Genomic DNA, 24,091 nt, shown 5'->3' on the forward strand with positions numbered 1-24,091 from the left:
GACCACGCTGTCGATTTCTTTTATAACAGACGCGATAGCGGAATCTAAACATCTCAATTCTCCAACTGCAGTCATCTTTGTTGAAAACCAATTCAACCCAAGCGCTCTTTGACGACGTGTGTGATTACGTAACCGCAGATCATCTGTCCATCATCGATTAAAGCCCGCCCCGGCAATTTGATTGGCTCGGCCTTCTGGGAGCCGGGCATAATTACTCCTCAACGGATCGAGTCCAGACCAAACTTCCCGACCAAAAAATGTTGTGGGCGGGGTTCGGGCTGGCACCCAGGCTATGTCACTGTGGCACCAAGTATCACAATGCTTATTTACTTGATATTTTAATAGTTTTATTTTGGTCCATCTTTATCTACACTGATATGATGACAACACTATGTTTAAATTGCTGAACACCACAATGTAAATTTAAACATAAAAATGGGAATTCCAAAACTGACTCAAATTTAACATACCAAAATGGCTGAAGACAACTATTACAGAAATAAATCAATCACAATTATGGAAATTTGACATTAGCCTACTTCACCTTCGACTTTTAACTCCACTGCAACATCCACTTGCTCTGGCTAGAACAGCAACTGTCAGGGGCGGACTGGGATGAAAATTTAGCCCTGGCACTGTAGCCACACCAGCCCACATTACCACCCCACAGCTACCAGGAAAGCTGTAGCCTAAGTCAGTATTGCCAAAAGGAACCTTCTACAAGCTTTGGAATTTGAAAACGTCTGTTTTTAAATGTTAAAAGTAATTTTAAATAATAGAAATGATAGCCTATGATTACCGCAGTTGGTGGAAGTGGCAGACGTTCCCTTAGACATCATGCGCTGTGGAAACGCGTCAAAGCATTCTCAGGTATAACAGTAATGCACGTAGGTGATTTCGAATTAATATTTCATGTCGATATACAATGGTTACATAATGTTAAAACTAATCCTGCTATTGAAATCTTTGTAAGACTGCTGACCCTATAGAACATTGGCAAGGGAAAACAAATGTCCGGCGAATATCTTACCTAAAACTCCCTTTACCGCGCTCAACCACGCATTTGTAATCACTCGCGTCCAGCGGGGAGGAGAGGAAGGACTTTGTCTGCATGCGTGAGCCGTGTAGATGCACTCAAGTCAGAACCGTGACTGAGAACATAACGTCGGGAAGCGTGTTTGTGAAGGCGGGACCAGGGGGTGATATTACGTTTTGATTTCATGAATGATGAGAATCATTGAAATTGATGAGAATGATTTGATTTGATTTTAATCTATTTATTTATTAATTTATCTAAGGTGTCGGAACACAGTTCCGGCCCGCTTTAACCCCTGGCTGCATGGATGGGCAGAGAGTTCTTGCCCATAACAGAAACACATCGCCAATCCAAACTGTATGCTAATTGTCAATCATCTTTGACGATAGTGGCCCTGACAGAACTCTTTTTCTTTGGTATCTTGGCAAATCTGAACACAGTCTGAGACGTTATTAAGATTCCAGAAGACAAACATATAGGAGACTTTTTTTCTCGGGAAGAAGAAGACCTCTCAATTTTCTCTCTATTTAATCTCCTTTAGTCTATGAGAAACAATTGAGATGTCTTTGGCGATTTATCTTTCCTGTGGGCAGCACTATCCTGTCATTACTCTTGGTTTCTGTCTCAGGCACATTTGGACGCACACAAATTTTCATCTGCCTGCATTATCATCTTTATTTCCTTTTTTCTCTTTCGTTTCGGTTTTCTTATCTCTACTTCAAGCCTATGTGGTGTCAAACCTCTCCCGTTTTTCATATTTAATGTATGCTAATATGTGTTAAGTAATATTCTTTCTGACAGTCGCTTTTCACTCTCTCATGTCCTCTCTCAATCTCACCCTGATGCAATTTTAACCCAAAACCCTCTGTGCCTTATTAGCCCATTTATACACATTTGCATCACAGTGTCAGAGGCTCAGAGATGTGGGAGAAAGAAGAGTTTTAGTTCATTCTGGGAGAAAGTAGTTACAGTACATTTGCACAGGTAGGCCTACTTTTTAACCATTTGTTCAGGTTATTAAATCAAATCTTGGATTTGGAGGGAACTGTTTTATTTGGTTCATCGTTGAGACACAATGAATGCAATCACCATATGTTTATACAATCTGCAGTATTCTAATGTAGAAATAAACTCCTCTTCTTGAAGATTCACTATCTCTTGTTGAATCCCGGACCTCTGCGCTGTAACTTCACTATGTGACAGAGGCAGTATGCGCTAGGCTAGTTTGTATGCAGGTCTTGGCATCCCCATGGTTCATGAAACCCCTTTCTGCCTCTGACAAGACATGAGCCCTCAGGGCCCTCCACACCACACTCTCCCCACTGACTCACATCAGCAGAATAATAGCAAGCTCTGTCCAGTATGGCCTTATTGATATGCTGCTGGTCAACGTTGGACCTTTCATGTGAGGATGAATGAAAGAGAATAATATTGTGTTGATATAGCTAATGCATTCATAGACCGAGGGATGGCCTCAGGTAGAGGTGCTAATGACAGGTGACAGCTGTAATCTGGGACTGTACTTCATGGCGTAATCTGGATCGATTCTCTGTAGTCTCTTGTTTGGTATGATGTCCGTGTAGTTGATGTAGGACATGTATGGAATATTAACCTACTGTAAAATAATGCAGCAGACTGCAGACTTAATTTTTCATTTCTTTTTGGCATTTAATTGAATTGACACAGAAACTGCATTTAAATAAGATTTCTTTTTGATTGCCAAAGCAGTGTAAAATACATGTAAGTAACAATAGTGCACATTGAGTAAATAAATAATAATTTACTAATGAAATACTATTTTATTTTTTATTTTATTTTATTTTTTATTTTTTATTATTTTGCACTATTCTTTTGTTTTATTTGTTAATTATACTGTTCATTATAGCCTATGTAAGATTACAGTTTGTGTGTTCCAAAGCATGCATTTAAAACAGTATGCTGAAGGTTTTTTTGTTGGTTTGTTTTTACATTTTGTACCAAAAATTAAATAATCCAACAAAAAAGGATCTTGAAAATTATTATTATTTAAATTAAGGCAGTCCTGTGACAAGATGATCTAAATTCATCCAAAATGTAAAAATGTACATATAATATACATGCACATATATTTTATGTTAGAAATATACTTTATTCAGTATTGCAAAGTCTAATCTAATTAAAAACCATATATGTTAATTTTTTATGCATATTAAAATATTGTCAAACATTAAGCAACATGCTAAGATCACAATTGGATTTAATTGTGAGTCGCATCTTTATTGTGAGTGTGCTTGTCTTGGATGTGCGTACTGATTTTCAGCCTATGTAGAGCGTTTCACATCAATTATTAATGAGGTGCCATGTTAGGCAGCTCTCTAAGTAGGTAGCTCACTAGGTTTTTCAACAGAGCTTGTGTGTGGTTTCAGGATATCGGATAGAAATACAGCTTGATCATTTAGAGTTTCAACACAATTCTGTCTGCCAACATCGCTGGTCTGTGTGCATTTTTTGAGAGAGGTGTTTATGTTTGTGATGGTGATGGTGGTGATGCACTGAGTTATCTACACACAGACAGAGAGAAGTATTAGTGAAGGATTTTGAAAGTCTGTGTGTGTGTCCGTAGACTGCCTGCGAGTGGGCTTCACTACAGAGATGGATTAGAGCACAGTAATACTACAGCCCAGATAAGCAGGAGCCGAGGAGTTAGCACTTCAAACACTCGCAGCCACTTTATTTGTCTGTGTGAATATTTATTTATTTAGTTTGATGCACTGCTCTCCAAGTACCCGAGACTTCAAAGTATACGCAGCATACAGTATATGCATTGAAATACATAGCTCTTTCACAGAATCTCCATGTCATAGGAATACAGTAGTTCTGTTCCAAAACCTGGTGAGCTGCCTACCTAGATAGCATTTTAAGTCATCGTAGGTGAGCTACCGATACAAAGGCTGCAGAGAGAGTATAAGGAATATAAGACAGACCACTTGTAGAAAAATAAATTGGAAGAATCACAACACTCCATATGGGGGCTGTATAAATGTAAGTTACTCCTTTCAATTAAAAGAGCCCATGTTTTCTCTAGAACACACTGAAAGGCATTTAAGAATAATGTATTATACCATTGTTGTTAGATGTTATTGCTCAACTTATTTTTGATAAAACAAACGTTGGGATAAACTTTCTTTGTGCTGTATTTATATGCATATTACATAAGTTGAAAATAGCTGCAAAGTGAGATGACTTTAGAAAAAAAAATAAGGAAGCATAATGCATATACTTTGCAGTGAATGCAATCCCAGAAAGCATTGTGGCAATCTAAGGGTACGTTTACACAACTGCGATTGTACTAAAACCAGAAAGGGTTGTGTTTTTCATGTACAGGCGACAGCATTGTCAAAATGGGAAAACGACTAAACACATTGTTATGCCAGGCCAAATGAATGTTACATGAACGGCCAAAATGCATAATATGTTTTCCGTTTTTAGTTGAAAACGTTGTAGTGTAAACGACCCCTCAATGAAGAAGTTATTTCAAGATAGTGTTCAAGTCTAGAAAATCTTTTTATGCATATTAGAGTATTGCATCTGTAGCTTAGCATCATTCTTAGTTGTAAGTAAAGTTTTATTGTGTCCTTCACATAAGCAGTGCTGTTTGTGTAGTAGTTATACCTTTGTAAAGCATTCCAAATCGGTCACTAGTCCAAAAACATGCTCTATGCAAATATGCAATTGCATCAACACAATTATTGTTCTAATTTTATTAATAATTAATCAGTTTTGTATTTCAGATCTGTGTTTGCATACGTTTCAGGCCTTATGAGTCTCCGTTTCGGCCTCTGAAGGCAGTAGACAGTAAGGCAGCTCACTAGGTTTTGGAACAGAGATTCTGTGTGTGCAAGTATGATTTACGTCCCACTGAATCCAGAGATGTTTTTAGAACTGAATTTTGAATTTTATGCACAGGTGTCCTCAGCATGCTGCCTTTGAACAGCGTCGGGTTTGTGAATTCAGTCTAGCGAAAGACGCCTCCTCCCTTATTTTCACTCTCTCCCTCTCTTGTCATCCGTTCCCTGTGCATTGCTTTTATTTGTCCAGACCTGAATGTACATCTTCAGAAAGAGGGTTTGAAGAGCCTTCACTCATCTCACGGTGTTCTTACTGCGCTTGTATGTTTACAGCGTTCCTCCTCTGTATTTCTCTTGTTCCCTGCTCTTCCACAATGCTCAATATGGTGTTTTGATTAAAGCATTCTGCTAGGGCATTCAACAGAAACCTTTCTAACACCAATGCACAACTAAAAAAAAAAAAAATAGAAGGGAATTAGTTTTTAGATGGAAGGAAGAAAAAAGGGGAAATGTAGTTCCTCGTCCTGACAAAGAGAATCAAACCTCCAAAGAGATACTGCATCAAGGGATAAGGGTCAGGTCAAAGGCACAGACAGCATCTCTCGTCTGGTTCCCCTGAGCCATTCTTCTGAGGTTTGATCCAAACAATAAAGTGAATGAGACGAAACAACTGTCTAAGTCACTCAGAAGCGTTTCCCATGAGACTGCAGGTATGGGGGATGAATGATCATTGTGGGTGCTGCTGAGGTCTGATGTATAGATGTGCAGAGAGCTTGCTAGTCCTATTGAGAGTTGCTATTGAGAGTTACATGAACATTCATGTCATGCCCAACATATTAGACATGTGTTTTTCAATGATAAAAGCGACAAAATGTGGAAGAGCCTGACATGATGCTAAATATAGGTTTAAGGTTTGTGTGTGTTTGTAGAGATGGGTGATATAACTGTCCGAAAAAAAATCTTTTTGACAATATTTTATCTATGGAGTCATTAAAGGGATAGTTCACCCAAAAATGAAAATTCTGTCAGTAATTACTCACCCTCGTGTTGTCCCAACCCCGTAAGACCTTCGCGTAGTGTTTAAGCGTAGCGCGTCTGTGTTGCACGTCACCACGTAGGCTCACTATTGGCCGACGCTGGTCATGTGTGATACGTGGTGACGTGCAACACAGACGCGCTACGCTTAAACACTACGCGAAAAGACTCGAGGCCCAGAGAGAAGGAAATGAAAAGTGGAATAAAGTCGTTATTTTTGTTTGTTTTAGCGCACAAAAAGTATTCTCGTCGCTTGATAAACTTGAGATTGAGCCACTGGAGTCACTTGGACTATATTAACGATCTCTTTAATAACTTTTCTGGGCCGGCAAGTTTCAGTCCCTTAGAAGTCTATGGAGGAGTGAGACAGCGCTCAGATTTAATCAAAAATATCTTAATTTTTGTTCCGAAGATGAACGAAGGTCTTACGGGGTTGGAAAAACATGAGGGTGAGTAATTACTGACAGAATTTTCATTTTTGGGTGAACTATCCCTTTAAGATTTTGTTTTAATAAATTAACAATTTTATTCAGCTAGGATGCATTAATTTGATCACAAGTGACAGGAAAAACAAAAGATTTTAATTTCAAATAATTGCTGTTCTTTTCAACTTACTGTGAACTTTGAAATTTCTGTTTTCAACATTGATAATAATCAGAAATGTTTCTTGAGCAGCAAATCAGCATATTAGAATGATTTCTGAAGGATCATGTGACACCGAAGACTGGAGTAATGATGCTGAAAATTCAGCTTTGATCACTAAATTATATTTTAAAATATATTCAAACAGTTATTTAAAACTATTTAATATATATATATATATATATATATATATATATATATATATATATATATATATATATATATATATATATATATTAAATACTATTCACAATATTTCTGTTTGTGCTGTATTTCTGATCAAAAATATTAAATATATATAATATGTTTAATTTCATTGTCACATTCTCAGGAAAACACCTGCGCATACATGCGTATGCATCATTTTATGCATCAGTTGAAATGTGGATATTAAGAAACACTCCAGTTATAGGTTAAATCTAACTTTCTCATACTGGGCCATATTCTCTATCTATTTCTTCGCTCTTGGTCTCTGTTGAATTGGTTGTTCTGACAGGTGAAAAACCATATTGCAATTATTGTTGTTTCACAGCTACAAATTCCCATTTGACGGTGGAGCTCATCTCTCTCTCCCCCAGCTCCGTTATCAGTCAGACCCGGTGGGCTTTGATCAGATAGCGGGGTGGGATTTCTGGAGATTTCTCGCAAATCCAGCTGGTTTTAAAAACCTCCCTGCGGACACCAGGTGATAAAGGATAAAATTACAGGGGTGTTCGGCCACATGGACACAAACACACCTGCAATAACCACACTGCTGCTTATATTCCTGAACGTATGGCAAAGTATGAGTGGAAATGGGAATGAACTTTACGTATCAAGGGAATTTGATAAGAAAAGAGAGTGTTTAGGATTGTGCATCTACACTTGAAATAGTAAATAGTGTGTGCAGGAAACCTCTCATGTCTGTAGGAAATGGGTTTTCCTGGAGTGAAAGGGACCCCTGGTGAATGGGTAATGCTCCTTTTGTTATCTGTATCCATACTGTGTGGCAGTGTGTGTCTAGTCTGTCTGAGCTTAGTATATTTCCTTAGTTATTTTAATCTTGCGTGAATCATACTATTTGAGAGAATTTACTGACATCAGAACTGGGGAATTTAAAAAGTAGCTGAGATTAACTAAACTGAAGCCTTTGTGTCATTCGTATATTTGCTTTTTTTCTATATACAAGCACTCCCTCTCTATCTTCTTGCACTTTCATTTATTAGTTGCTGTTTGTCATGATACTAAAATATCTTATTTCTTTGTCAAAACTGTTGCTTCCTATAAGCAATAAGTGACCTGAATGGCACTACAAAGTATGTAATAGACATCAAATGATTTAACATTCCCATATTGAACGTTTGTTGATCTCTCTAGCCACAAACCATTGTGCTAATCAACAACCACATTATATATATATATAGTACACATCATCAGGGCTGGAAGCTCAAAATAGAGTGTCAATCATCCAGAGCACAATAACACTCAGCCAATCATCAACAAGCAATCATCAAGATTCAGCCAGTCATCAATAGCACCCAAACCTCATTTCAATCCAGCTGCAATCATAAATGTGCAATCCAAAAACACTCCACTAATCGCCGAGTTTATCAACTGCAGGACCATAAATGCCCACGCCAGGACAATGTGCTGACATAAAGACTGCTGAAAGTGCATTAAACAATGGAAGCATATTAATGATTTGAACAAAGGCACCATTTCAAAATTGCAATTTAGATGTGACAGCTACCTTGATGAACAACAAGCTGGAGTACATTATGATAAATAAGACATTGTCCATGAGCAGTATCTCATTTCACACTAAAGTGTTGAAGATATGTTTTGCAGTCATCATTACTGGGGCTAAAGCAAATTATAGCTTATGGTTAGGTTAGGGATTTGATCCATATGCTTAAAACACCTGTGCTTCAGTATTACATGTATATTAGTCTTCTAAGACAATAAAATGGGCTAAATAATAAATGAATAGATTTACATTAAATGAGTCTAAAAACCAGAATATCATAGAGACTTTGGGTGGACAGTTTCTGTAGAAATTGTAAAATACAAAGTTTTTCTTGTTCCTTGTCTTTTTTGTGTGTCTGGTAATCTGTTTACTTTTTATTATTCCACCTTCCTTCCTGTTATCGTTTTTATTTTCTCCCACCTTCATTTTCATTTTAAGCACTAAACGCTCTTAAGCTTCGGAGGTTGGCGGGTCACGTCTAAACTCTCTTAGCGTATCCTTTCGGGGCAGCGGAGGGAGTCAGTGGTTATCAGCTGTGGGTAAATGGGCTTTGGTAATCTGGCTCAGTTGATTACATGGCACAGTAGAGACAGCAGCCTCTCATTAGAGTGGGCCTGGGTGGCTCTTCCATGCTCGGATGAACCCTTCATGCACTGCTACTCACCTCTAACCCTGGATTAGTGTCTGTCTGCCCCCTCTCCTGCTGAGAGAGAGTGCCAAGAAGACGATTAAAAGATGGAAGCCAGGAACTGAGAAATAAATAATCAAATAAAATAAATGAATTTCTCTGTTGTTGTTTTTTACATCAGGGACATATAATATGAATTTGGAAACAATATTGTTTGAACTAATTGAATTGTTAGATTTTATGAAGAAAATGTTAGTTTGGGTGGCTGGCTGGATGCCAGGTCATAAGGTTTTCTGAGAGGTTGCCAGGGCATCACTATGTGGTTGCTAGGGTTCTTTTATTTACTTGAAATAAACAAGCCTGTAAAAGGAAGGAAAAGGGAGAACGGAAGAAAAAGGAAGGAAGATAAAAGTACTGAATTAAAGAAGAAAAGAGAGAAATGAAGAAAGAAAGGGAGAAAAGAAGAAAAAGGAAGGAAGATAAAAGTACTGAATTAAAGAAGAAAAGAGAGAAATGAAGAAAGAAAGGGAGAAAAGGGAGAAATGAAGAAAAAGGGAGAAGAGGAGAAAGGAAGAATTTTTTTTTGAAAGTTAAGGAGAAAGAAAAGGGAGAAAGGAAACATGGAAGGTTAAAAATGGAGAATGGAAGGAAGAAAAAAGTGAGAATGGAAGAAGGAAATGGAGTAAGGAAGGAAAGAAGGAAAAAACCAAGAACACAAGGAAAAAAAGAGGTAAGGAAGAAGGGAAAGAAAAAAGAAAAATGAGGATGGAAGAAAAAGGGAGACGTGAAGAAAAAAGAAAAGAAGAAAGTAAGGATGAATGAAAGAAATTTGGAGAACAGAAAGGAATGAGTGAAAAAAGGATTAAATGATTGAAATGGAGAAAAGAAAGGAAGAAATGTATGAAGGAAGAAGGGATAAGGAAAGTAAGCTATCCTAAAAAGGAGGACAACAAATAGTGGAAGGAAGCTACGGAGTAAGAAAGGAAATAAAGCAGGAAGGAAACTAGAAGGAGGAAGGAAAGGAAGGAAGGAAAGATGAAGGAAGAAAGCAAGAGCATAAGGAAGTAATGAAGAAGTGAAAGCAGAAAGGAAGGAAGGAATGAATGAAGGAAGGAGGCAAGAAACAAAGAAGTATTGTTTACCTTTCACAGGTTTGAGGGTAAATCTGAGGTGCTCAACGGCAGAGAGAGAAAGAAGGAAGAGACGGGCAGAGACAGGAAGTTAATGCAGTGCAAGCCATAAGCTGTCTCCAGTGGATTTAATGTGAGTGGGTTAGAAGAGATGGAGAAAGAGAGGAAGAGAGAGAGCTTAGCTAAGTGTTTAGGGAAAAGCTATAGCCCACCTTCTCAACTGGGATTCCAGGAAACGTTTCATTCCATTTATTCTAACAATTCTGCCGGCCAAGCAAGTCTGTGTGATATCCCTTAATGAGCTCCAGAGCTTCGGCCGCACGCTTCACTGTAATTCCAGCCTTCATTTTCCTCTCACCATTTTGCACTACAAAAGCAAATGAAATGATGGCTGAATACAGTGTAAAAGTGAAGTGAGATTACTTGCTACAGCCCTTAATTGCTCTTTCAACAACTTTTTTAATTTGCTGAAAAAATATTCCCCTACATGGCTCATGAACATTAGTGCAGTCACTTTATTTCTTTAAATATGGATTTGTTCATGTATTAAAGCTGCTTGGCTCATAATAGTTTGCATTAGATTGTAAACGTTTTTGTGCTATTGATGAAGAATAATCAAAAATACGGATCTTCATTTTGTTGCACTAGTGCTAAAAAGCTTTTCGATGTAAAGTGCAAAAAAAAAAAAAGAGAGAATCAGTCAACACATTTCAATAACTATGTCATCTTAATTTGTAAGTAGGAACTTCCCAGAAGGATATGAAGGTAGCATAATTATAAAATGGCAAAAAGACTTGCCATTCTATGATGCTGATGCATGAAAGTTGGTTGTGTGGTGATAATTAAAGATCACCTGATGTAAACTTTCTGTCTTCTTTTCTTCAGCGCCCCCCACACCTATTGCTCCTCCTGAGCTTCTTGCAGTTGGCGCCACCTACTTGTGGATCAAACCAAACGCCAACTCCATCATCGGCGATGGCCCCATCATCCTGAAAGAGGTGGAGTACCGCACCACCACTGGGAACTGGGCCGAGACACACGTCGTGGATGCGCCGACTTACAAGCTCTGGCATTTGGACCCAGATGTGGAGTATGAGATTAAAGTTCTTCTGACCCGACCTGGGGAGGGTGGCACTGGGCCACCGGGACCGCCCCTCATCACTCGGACCAAATGTGCTGGTAAGTGTCTGTGTACTCTACACAATACGATGAGATGAGCAATGTAATAGATCAATGTTTGGAGAGTTTAGCAGTAACATACTTGTTTCTGGTTGTTGCTCTTCAGTGTTTCTTTCATTCTACAAAGGAAACACAATCACTACAATAAAGTGCACATTCTGTTTGTTTCATTGCATTTCACACCTAAAGCATCTGAGTTTACTGTAATGCAGGAGCTGTGTGTTATTAGTAGTTAAACCCCTCTTTTATATAATCTGTATTTAATTTAATAATTATTTGAAATTAGCTGAATTCCCAGAGGCTTGTGTAATATTTGCATATTATGTTTTTGAGTTTTGTTGAATTTTAACAAGCCTTTATTTAGAAATTAATTTACATAACATGAAAAAAAAAACCAATACGCACAGCTATTATGTTGAAGTTAGTGTTGACTTTAAATGCTTGTATATACCAATATTCGTATAATACACTGCCATTCAAAGGCTTGAGGTCGGTAAGATCTTTTATTTTTTGTTTTTTTATTTTTAAGATCTTTTATTTATTTTTTATTTAAGAAAAATAAATGAATATTTTTATTCAGCAATGATGCATTAAATTGAGCAAAAGTGACTAATACATTTCTAATGTCACAAAAGATTTTTATTTTAAATAAATGCTGTCCTTTTGACCTTTCTTTTCATCAAAGAATCCTGGAAATTAGTTTTATCATTGCTTCCACACAAATATTAAGCAGCACAAGTGTTTTTTTTAAACATTGATAATACAAATCAGCATATTAGAATGATTTCTGAAGGATCATGTGACACTGAAGACTGCAGTAATGGCAGAGTGAGTGAATAGACAGCGCTTAAGCCCTTTATCAGTCAGAACTAGATACCTACAAAGAAAAGATAGAAAAGGGACAAAATGAGAACATGTTATTGTCTACAGTAGTTTCCTGATGAGCTATAGGGAGAGACTGGGATGATTTGATATGATTTATGAGGGGGTGAAGGTGTTAGTTGTAATGGTAATTGACATTGTTACATTTCCACTGCAGAATGATGGCAGGGAGCAGAAGAGAAGACAAAGGCTGTAGGTGGGAACAATTTTCGGGTGTAATTATAAACGCAGTTGGGTGGCATGTGGAGCGGCGCTCAAATAGACAGATACACTCTTGATCTGATAAAGTGTCAGGTAATGAGATGATGGGAGCAGATGAGAGAGCCCTTGGAAGTAGGGAAGTCTGTGATCCAGGTGAAGGAATTCACTGTGTGTGTGAGTGTGAGATCCAGGTGAGGGTTATGTGATGAAGGAGCTGGATTGTTATTGATGACACAGTGGGGAGATCCAGAGAGCCTCCTCTCTCTCCTCTCACACTCCCTCATTCTCTTTTCCTCTACCTTACTTCCTCAGATGCTTTCCTTCTTTGACATGATCATGCATACATGTATGTGCATGTGCGAGTGCTCACACATTGTCTCTCATAAATTCAGCCTGAAACATTCTGATGGACATCTGGAGGCAGAGACAGAGTTGTGCACCATTCAGAACTGAATTGAGAATGTGTTTTAGAGTCCTAGTCAAAGAAAACCAAACTTGTTTGCAAACTAGACAAAGCTTAGACAGATGGATGAATTTATGGATGCCTATAGAAATGAGCTTTTATGGAGCAGGGTGGAACAACAGTTCATTTCCCAGCACTAGTACTTTATACATTCCTCTTCCTGTTATTCCAAGACAAATTTAAATTGAACATGAATTGAAAAGGAGCCAGTTCTTCAATTCTGTTTTTTTTTTTGTACAACTCCGTTCCTTACAAATTTGGCCTCTGTATTTTTACTAACATACTAGGCTTCGAAGGTGCTAAATGTGAAGTTTACCTTGAAAATGTCAAAATTTTATTTGGATAACCCAAACGTCAAAAAAGTAGTTAAAAATCCCTGTTCTGGTGTGATGTGCACTGCACTTCTGGTTGTATTGAAGCAAAAAAAATATGCATGTGTCATAAAGGTGAAGGCGTGTTGATGACAGAATATTCACCATCCATTTTCTGTTCTTTTTTATTGTTTTAGAGTATTTAGCCATGGATATGTGTGCGAGTTGAGTATGTGTGTGTGCTTGTTTCAGATTTTTACTTGTCCAGGTGAGACTGTTCTGCATAATCAGTGCGTTCATGCCAGCTCGCCGCAGGTAGCCGTCTATTAAATATATACACACACACTCGCACACATATTTGATCCAATGAAGTTGCTTCCAGCCGACAGCACTGATCTTCCTTGTCCTTCCAATTCAATTTTTCTCCTCCGCTCTGCAGCACAGGAGCTCTATTGGTATGCTAATACAGTCACACAGAAGTGTGTCCTCTTTAAAATACACCAGCAAACTGGAGGGTGTCATTGTATGCGTACAGAAACACACACACACACACACACACGCGCATACATCTTTCGTTTCTGTTTCAATATTTACTCAGAAATACAAGGATAGTATTGCATGTAAACAATACAGCTGCTGTACTTAGTGCAGGGATTTGTACAACCCTCTAACCTTGTAACAATAATCAGAACTTAGCAACCACATAACAATGACCTGGCAACCATTCACAACACCTTAGCAACCGCATAGCAAAGTATTACATTTTCTCTCTAATTTTCCTGTGTGAATGTTTTAGGGCTGTCCCCTAATAGTCGACTACTTCATCTTTGCAGCTGTCACTGACTCAGAACACACTAGTTTATTAATAAATAATTAAAATGTCTCCCTGCATTTTTTTTCCCGACACATTAATAATCATTACTTTTGCCGTTGCTTTGCGGCTAGCTTTATGTGTACGCTTGAGCGTTATATTACGCCTATATATTTTAAAGGCTCATGATGGTTCCCTCCAGTATATATTTAAGTAATTAAATTAATATAAATGTGCGATTAGTCAACTATATTGCTGAAATGAACGACATCTAGTCGACTAGAAACATCTTTAGTCTGGGGCAGCCCTAGTATGTTTACACCTGTTATTTTACAAGCCATGTCCACAATTTATATTGTACAAGACCTACAAATATAAACCCCAGGACACATAATGTTTGTATTTTACCTTCGTACACTTTCTGTAATGGAACAAAACCACTACTGTCCCCGGTGACACGCTGCCCTTGAGATTCAAGCTACAGCCTAATGAGCTGGAAGCCAGGCATCTACTCACACGATTCTGACTCTTGCCCGCAGCACAATGAGCTCTTCAACTTTTGGTGTATAAGGGTCCAATTGGCATTCAGGTACCACAAAAAAAAAAGTCTATGGCTTTATCAAAAATCCACACTGTCTAAAATTGCTGATATAGCAGGAGAGTTTGAGGGATAATAAGAGAGAGAGAGGTCAAAGAACGCAATGATAAGGCTGATTGCAGCACCTATCAAAGCCTCATGAGGCACGTTTGTGTGTGGAGATCAATGTGAAATCCACTGTCAGCTTTCATCGCATCAGGCAGGGAGGCATTTTAGGAGTGAGAGGACAGGACAGACAGAGGGATTGGAGAGAGGTGAAGCGTGTCGGAAAGAACATGTGTTTATGAAGTGACGGCACTGTCTACCTGTCACACACGCATGCGCGCACACACAGCGGTGCACATCTGTCACACAGCACTGATTAGAGCAGACAGGTGTGGAGGTGTTGGCCAGGTGAGGCCTGCTTGAGGAACTGAGTGTGTGTGTGTGTGTGTGTTTGTGTGTGTGTGCTGCTGGAAAATTAGGATGGAAACACACTCTTCAGGGCTCTTGTTCTGCTATTGGACATGCTTCAATTATTATTACCCATGAGTCAATGCAGGGTTTCAAACTTTGACACAAGCTATAGAACTTGGTTGCACTCGTTTTTAAGGTGTCTGTGTTACAGTGTAATTATACATGTAAGAACTGAGTAATAATAATTAAATACATGTGCTTAGGATTAGGGTGGGGTTAAGTTTAGTTGAATGTAGTATACAAAATTTACAGTAATTACTATAGTAACAACATGTAACAGGTGTAACTGCTAAAAATGGTAAAAAAGTATTGTTGTCATCACAGGAATAATTGAAAATATATTCAAATGGAAAATGGTTATTTTAATTTGTAATAATATTTCACAATATTACTGAATAGATAGGTTATCCGTTCCAGTATACCTCAGATTTATGCCTAGTTATCTTATCCTATTAAGTAGGCCATGATCAAAGAAAGGCACCCAATATCCACCTGATATTGACTCAGTAAGATTAATATTGTTTGAGTCAGTGAAGGAAGTTTTGGATAAGATGAAAATACTGTTGACAGTTGAGATCTATTACAATAACTTTCCTGCAGTTCAGCCTCTCATCTACAGCACTGCTGTAATCCTACGGGATATATCTGCAGTTTCACAGACTTACTAGCAGGATTCATATGGAAAGATAAATAAATTGCTCTTTCTTTCCTTTTTCTTTTCTTTCCTTCTGACCTTTCATGCTGTATTTTTTGTTTATTAATTCATACATTTAATTTAGTCTCCTTCCTTCCTTCCTTCCTTCCTTCCTTCCTTCCTTCCTTCCTTCCTTCCTTCCTTCCTTCCTTCCTTCCTTCCTTCCTTCCTTCCATCCATCCTTCCTTCCTTCCTTCCTTCCTTCCTACCTACCTACCTACCTACCTACCTACCTACCTTCCTTCCTTCCTTCCTACCTACCTTCCTTCCTTCCTTCCTTCCTTCCTTCCTTCCTTCCTTCCTTCCTTCCTTCCTTCCTTCCTTCCTTCCTTCCTTCCTTCCTTCCTTCCTTCCTTCCTTCCTACCTACCTACCTACCTACCTACCTACCTACCTACCTACCTTCCTTCCTTCCTTCCTTCCTTCCTTCCTTCCTTCCTTCCTTCCTTCCTTCCTTCCTTCCTTCCTTCCTTCCTTCCTTCCTTCCTTCCTTCCTACCTACCTACCTACCTACCTACCTACCTACCTACCTTCCTTCCTTCCTTCCTTCCTTCCTTCCTTCCTTCCTTCCTACCTACCTACCTACCTACCTACCTACCTACCTACCTTCCTTCCTTCCTTCCTTCCTACCTACCCCTGCTTTCTTTATACCGCTCTACATCTTCTCCTCTGCCTTTTTGTTTTTGACCTGCTCTATCACGCTCTGTGGCACAGACATATTCAGGTCTAAAGATCTCTCATCAATTCATTCTTTCTCTTCTCTTCCATCCAGAACAAATGATGGATAGACTGTAGTCCTCTGCTTGACTCTCCAGCAAAGTGGATTTATTTGAATATATTTCCATATCACTCACGATAAATCCTCATCCTCTGCAGGGGCAGGAAGATGGAGGTGATAATGTGTGTGTTCTTAATTGCTGAATATCCATTGAAGTGACTGTGCTGCTCTTAATATTTAATATAGCAATTTTTCAACAACAAAAAAAAAGCTCTCAGTGGCAATATCTCATCTTTTTATCCCCTCGCTATAAATTCTACACTGAGATCTTAAAGCAAATTTATTCTACCTGTAGACGGTCCTTCATCATCATTTCCTGCTTTTCGTGGAAAAGCAGGACACACACACACACACACACACACACACACACACACACACACACACACACACACACACACACACACACACACACACACACACACACACACACACACACACCTAAGGTCAATTACCGTGCCCCCTCTAGTCTGAAACCTTGAGATAAGGCCTGTCATAAAGAACCTCTTTGATTTGCTGTGGCCTTTGGGACTATTTTTTGTTAAATTTATGACATTTTAAAACACCTCCACTTTATGAGTTAATTACCAACATATTTCTGAGTTAGAGGGCCTAATGTGTCTTCTGGCTTATGTCCTAACATTATGAACGGATATGCTCTGAGAGACCTGCACTCTGCATTCCATTAGTTAATGATATTATATATATGCAGAGATTCAGGCAGCTTAACGTGTCCTTTACTGTCTTTAGCACTGTTCAAATGGAATCAGCAGGCATCTATTGCTGATACCTATAAAATTCAATGTCATTTTATCAACCCAGGAAAAAATTGCCTGCAAAAATGGGTGACATTCCTGCAAATTATATAATGTTTCTTCTTGCACATTTCGCAAAACTTTCAAAGTGAAATGTCTAGTGAGTGGCAATAAAAGTGCATCCAGTTTTACCCGAAACATGTTATATGTTTCGGGTAAAACTGGATGCACTTTTATTGCCACTGAATCGATAGTGTTTATCAACCAAGCAAGCGTGCTGTGTTAGAGAAGACACACATATGGAGCTGGTTATGTGTTGCAAACATCAACATGTATTATTTTACAAAACATTGACTGTGGTGAAAGAGTTTTGAGGTCATAGTATTGTGTAAGGAATTGCAGCAAAATGATAATCGTTATTTATCGATAATCTGCCCTGTGATTATAATTTGTATGAAAAGGAATAAATGTTGTTGGTGTTTTATGGTCACTAGAGCCACTTTTCCAGCGTCAGGCCAAACCATTCTCATCACTTACCCATTCAATTCCGTGCTGAGAATTCCGGTCCGGTGCCGAACCAAACCAAGCTCAAGTGAAAATATAACTGTAACTGTTCCTTACCATTCTTAGAACCGTTCGGCCCGACAGAGGAAAAACGGCTTAGTATTCATTTCTGCTGGAAATTGCAAAAAATTGTATGCATTGATATGTTTTTTGAAATTTTGAAGAAAAAAAAATTTGTTAGAGGCACAATTTTCTAACGAGTCTGTTAAAAAATGTTCATGTGTTTAATTTAAAATTAATCAAATTTAATTGGCCAACTTTGTGCCAAAAATCCAGTTTCCTATTACCTTGCTAAGTGTCAAATAATAGCCCTGTGGCACTTATCAGTAGTTAAAGATTACTCTCAAAACTCATTTTTGGCCATTTTCTCTTTTTTAAACTCAGAGTTGGCAATACAGATGGGAATTAAATTAAACAGTAGGTCAATCAGCCTAGACTTTTTCCTCTGGATAATGGGTGTAAAAAAGGAGACATTTTCATTTCAGACAGCAATAAAATCACCTATTAGCTCCTGTAGATGACCTCATGTCCTCATAAAACAATTACAGTCTCAACTTTTGTCATGAATTATTGGACGTCAGCACGGCAGCAAAAACATGCATGCCTGTGCACTATTGTCTTACCTGAATGAAAATAGTTGTTTGCTCAGTAATGGAGAACACAGCCTTATCATTATCAGTGAGAGGCTTTTTTAATGGATGTTTGACTTTTGAATAAAATACAGTTGCATAAAACATGTGAGTGGAACCTTACAGTGACAGAATGGTAATGAAAGTTGACTCTTTAAAGGGGCAGTGATGCAGTTTTTTAAAACCACAGTATGCAAAAACCACTGTTATCATCGTGCATAGACATCTTCATGTAAGACATTTCTAGGTTAACTGCCTGAAGAGTGTCTGACTAAAACATTGTTTGTTTGTGGTTTAGCCAATGGCATGAGTTTGGGGCGGAGCTCCCTGTTTGTAGTCATAATGATCTAATAATGATCACCTAGCAACCTCCTTACCTTTTTGAAGCATGGACATCTTTATATCTCGATTACTGTAGTTTCTTTGTGATGGTGTATATTAGAGATTTTTTTTTAATTTAAGAAAAAAATGTTTTATAAATCCAGCTTTTTATTTTTAATAAGACAAGCTAATGAGGCAGGAGAGAAACGTAGAGGAGATTTCTGTATCGGAACAGAGCAGGCACATAGATACGCTGTATTGTCTTTCCCAGCACGCCAGGCGGTCACGGTGCAGAGATGGTGAATAATGCACAGGGGGCAGAGAGAGAGAGAGAGAGAGAGGATGGAGATAGACAAGTATAGAGAGAAAGAGAGATAGAAACTTTATTTTTTGTGATTCTAAAGTTGGTTTTGTGAGGCCTCTACAGTGCAGCCTGTGGCAGTGATTATTTAAGTCCCTGGAAACTCAAGAATATTATAACTTTCATATAGCCTTAAAGGGATAGCTCACAAAAAAAAACCAAAAAAACATTCCGGTCATTCCAAATCTTCAGAAGAAAGAATGACATGAGGGTGAGTATATGGTGACACGTTTTTTGTTTTTTTTTTGGGGGGGGGGGGGAAACATTTTATTTAAGTGTAAATAAAATAATGTCTAATAACTTGTGTCGTACAGAAATTTTTTTTTTTAATTTTTTTATTTGACTTATTTTCTTTCATGTCATGGGTCAGGACAAGAATATTTTGCAGTCATTTTCCATACAGTCAAAGGAAATGGCGACTCAAGCTATAAAAACACTATAAATGCACTGTAGTATTTACACCAATTAAATTATTGTAGGATTTACTTTGAAATATTTTTCACTCAGAGATTGCTAGTAAATTTGACAAGTACAAAGAAACAGCAAGAAACACATTGAATTAAACATGTCAATTCGAAATAGAAAGATTTTCTTATAAAACATCCTCCAGTATATTAAATATATAAATATATATATTTTACTGTGTGGCTCTTGTACCATAAAATCTAAGATATTTCTCATTTCTTTACATTAGTAATGCATTAGTTAACATAAACAATGTGCAATATGTAATTTTACATTGTTTATTAAAATTTCTTAATATTAGTTAATAAAATACAGTTGTTCATTGTTTGTTCATGTTCATTTGTTTGTTAACAGTGCATTAAATAATGCTATCAGATACAACTTTTGATTTTGCAAATGTAGTAGTGAATGTTGAAATTAGCATGAACTATTCATTGCTAGTTTATAGTTAACTAATGTTAACAAATAAAACATTATTGTAAAGTGTTACCAGTATTGTAATAGCTTAGTGTAATGAAAAGTCAGAACATTTCCGGAAATCACATTCAAATACAGTATGTTACTTCAAGATGTGTTTGGCATCAGTTAACGAAAACTATAACGAAAATGTCCATTGATGACCTTTTTCCATGACTAAGATGAGTCGACGAAGAGATGACACCAATGTCATTAAACGATAACGTGCAATATCGTTGACGAAAAAAGACAAGACCAAAATGTAGTTAAAAAAATAAAAACTTTCACAAGATATCTCTTTATATTATTTAGGTTGTGGCTTGCGGTTGCCAGATGTGAAGAGTTAAAATCCTCCAATCAGAGCTTTCCTGTTTGAAGGACTCTTATCCATTTGAGTTGCTTAAATGAAAGTGTCATCCGCTCTGTGTTCTTTCACAAGCTTACTGCGACTAAATCTGCCATCAAACCTTCTGTGATTTGCTGTAATAAATCCAAACATGAATCTCGACTACTGTTTGCGATTGTGGTTGAAAAATAAATGCAATATGCGACCTCTCTGTGACAATACAACGTTTTCATTGACTAAAACTAGACTAAAACCTGAATAAACAATAACAAAACAAGGTTGACTAAATATGACAAAAACTAAAAAGTATATTTGGTGCAGAACTAAGACTAAATTAAAAAAAAATAGCTGACGAAATTAACACTACGTCAGTGATGTCAAACCTCATTGGTTAATAGTGACAAGCATCTTGATGTGCCGTATGCAAATGAAATTTGAGTAGAACAGTTCTAGAGAATATCAATTTCAAATTTGGTCTGTTCTTCACAAAGCTATCATATAGCTTCAGAAGACTTGGAAAATCATATGGGTTTGGAGCAACATAAGGCTGAGAAAATGACGATAGAATGTCATTTTCAGGTGAACTGTGCCTTTAAAAATATGTCCATATAATATTACAGACATGTTAGTATGCATAAGTCCTTTCTACACCTGTTTCTGTAATGCAGTGAGCTCGTGTGCTTTAGGTGCTCTAAATCTTTCTTGTGCCACTTTTGAGGCCCCATCACACCCCATTTGCCAAACACAGCATCCGTCCGCCTCCCTGAGCCACATCAGAATACATTGTATGTCTGCTCGAGTTTTTGATGGTTGATCACACCCTCAGATTGCCCTCTGGGAGATGTTCTCTGAATTACAATACAGTTGCCGTTCTGTATTTTACATCAGCTGCTGTAGTTCCCCTCTCACTCTGTCATCACGATCTCTCATCAAATGTGGCTTTCCGACTGAATGTGACTGAAGGGATTGAGCTCCTAAAAGACTTGTACTTAAAAGAACGCTCCAGGTTTAAAATAACCTAAGCTCTGTTGACAGCATCTGTAACATGCCATAGACGATTAGCACAAAGAATAATTATGATGTGTCCCTCAGTTTGTAAAAACAAGCAAACATCGAATGTGCCGTACAGTAATACACTTACTATGAAAGCCTATGATGCTTTCAAGAGGGTTTAAGAGAAATGTGCAAAAATGTATTTTTGCTAAATTACTTTATTAATTCTTCCTGACAAACGTGTTGTTTGAGTTTTAAAGTTGTCTAAATCATCTTTTAGCGGGTGGGGCTACTTTTCTAGGTGGATGAATTCCTGTGATTTTTCTCCATGCAAACTGAGTTATGTTTGCACATAAAATTTGAAAGTTACCAGGTTTATTTGCTTTAGATGGTCATTACAGGAGTTTAAATATTGGACTTAACTTACAAAAGGCTGGGTTAGTAAGTGATTTTATCACACTAGCATCATGTATAATACTTCTTCTAAAACTTATATTTTATGTTTAAGTCTTTGAAAATACTGTTCAAAAGTTTGGGGTCTGTAATGCTTAAGCATCACAACTGTTTTCAACATGGATAATAATCAGAAAATATTCTTTAGCAGCAAATCAGCTTATTAGAAAGATTTCTGAAGGATCATGTGACACTGAAGACTGGAGTAATGATGCTGAAAACTCACAGGAATAAATTACATTTTAAAATATTTTAAAATGTAATACATTTCACAACATTGTTGTTTTGCAACCTTGAGCATACATATTAAAATGTAAAAAAATCTATATTAAAAATAATTTCCAAACTCTGGAACTGGAGTACATTTTAATGTTTATCCTTTGTCTGTTATTAAAGATGCTCTAAGCTATGTTGGGTGACGTCACTTCTTGTTGACGTTCGAAGTATCATCAAACAAAACGGAGGCTAGCTCGACTCTCCCTCCTCCTCATCCCAAGCTCCACCCCCAAATCATTCTTGTCGGTTATTGGCTGGAACACTGTTTGTTATGTTTCGTGGTCCAGGTTGGGCCAGTTTGTTTTTGTTTCTCATTCGTTTGTGGAGCCTGGGCTGTCTACAGAAACCGTGTTTTTTTCAGCCCGTTCTCATCCTAGGGCGTCATATACTGACGCTTTTGACATTTCGTCTACATCGAACGCACATGGCACCCTTTAGCGTCAATATGAGACGCAGATAGAAATGGGCCAGAAGGCGCCTCCTAGCGGTCTAACCCTAACCCTACACCAGACCTAAACCTACCCATAACCGAACAAAGCTCTGTGCGTGTCATATTGACGCTAAAGGGTGCCATGTGCGTTCGATGTAGACGAAATGTCAAAAGCGTCAGTATATGACGCCCAAGGATGAGAATGTGTTTTTTTTTTTTTTTTACAGTGTGTTCAGGGGACAGGCAGTTAGCGGATAGTGAGGAGATGTTTGCTGTATGTGAGAAAAAATGTCGCTCAGAGCACCTTTAAAGACTGATGGATGAGTTAAATTACTTTCGGTAGTAATCAAGGACTTATATTAAACCTGGGAAATTTCATTATGGAAAAATCTCTTTATTTTAAATACCAGTAACTTGTGCCCCGAGTAGCAGAACAGTATATCATATATTTTTTTGCTTTATTCTTAAGTTTTAGGAGTTTCTGGTAAGAGCTGGTGCTCAATGTCAGGTGACTTTGTTCAAAGATTCATTTTGAAGAAACTGTAATGAATGATATTGTGAATTTGTTTTGACTTGAACAAAAGACTTGAAACAGAGGGAGAAATACTGAGAGGAGGAGAAGAGAAACATTCAGCATAAATATTAATTTCTCTTTTGTTCAACAAAAATGACCCAATCGGATCCTCAGTGGAATCCAATTCCACTCAAATACTTTTGTTATTCATATCATGCCTCTATATATTAACATGGAATACTTCAAAACAGAATCACAGCAATCCCTCTGGATCATGGGAAATGTGGCTTTACATTTGTTGATTTAAAAAAAATTGGATTTATCTGTGGACGTAAATCAAACTTTAACAATGAATAAATCAATATGTTTACTACAAGGTACAAATATAGAATGGTTTAATGTAAACACATTAGAAAGAGAGCGGGAAACCAGGTTAAATGTAATGATACGCAATACTGTTTTGTTTTTTTTCAAGTTGTTCTGCTGTTTTAAATTAACATTTTTCCCTCCAAAGTGGTTGTCAAGTTTTTATTTGTTTGTATTGCATATAAATTAAGATGACAATATATCAAACAAGGAGAATTGTGGGTGTAATTGCTGCAGATAGCCACATAAATCTCAGTCTCACACAAGACTGCTCTAGAGAGAAGGAAATATATGAAGAATTTCAAATAATTTGGAAATCCAGCTACTGTTTCAGTAATGGAGATGAGAGGAAAATTTACTTTTCCTTAATTAATTTGAACATCTTATAGAGGGAGGACGAGGCGGTTGCTTGTTGGGAGAGTAGCGCCCACTGGGCACCAACATACGGAGGCTGTGTTTGGCTTTGGGTGACGTTTAATGAACTTCTCATGATTATGAGTTCCGATGCTAAAAATAGCCCCCAAAGGACCCCCTTATCTACAGGAGAAGCAGACCTTGTGATGTAGCTCTAGGTTGTATCCTACTGTGATTCAGACTTACAACACCGCGTTCACATTCGCCTCTCTGACAACCAGATGTTTTTCGAGACTGGAGTCGTGTTTTCGTGTAGGCCTGGCCTTAGGCCATCTTTCCATTTTGATGGACCAATGAACATAGAAGAATGAAAAAATTGGAGAGAAAGAGAGAGAGAGATAGGGAGAGGGAGAGG

General features: G+C 37.7%; 1 protein-coding gene across 1 annotated transcript in view; it reads left to right on the top strand.

Moving 5' to 3' along the window:
• The window catches only part of ptprt (protein tyrosine phosphatase receptor type T), a gene marked incomplete at its 5' end in the record, with an annotated part of 249,208 nt that overhangs the window by 103,140 nt on the left and 121,977 nt on the right, over nt 1-24,091 (top strand). The window contains one exon of the mRNA XM_081380101.1: nt 10,910-11,203. Coding sequence (XP_081236227.1) covers nt 10,910-11,203 — 294 coding nt within the window. The remainder of the gene's footprint in view (nt 1-10,909; nt 11,204-24,091) is intronic.

Source organism: Scardinius erythrophthalmus, assembly GCF_964197995.2.
Source record: "Scardinius erythrophthalmus genome assembly, chromosome: 12".
NCBI classification, from domain to species: Eukaryota; Metazoa; Chordata; class Actinopteri; order Cypriniformes; family Leuciscidae; genus Scardinius; species Scardinius erythrophthalmus.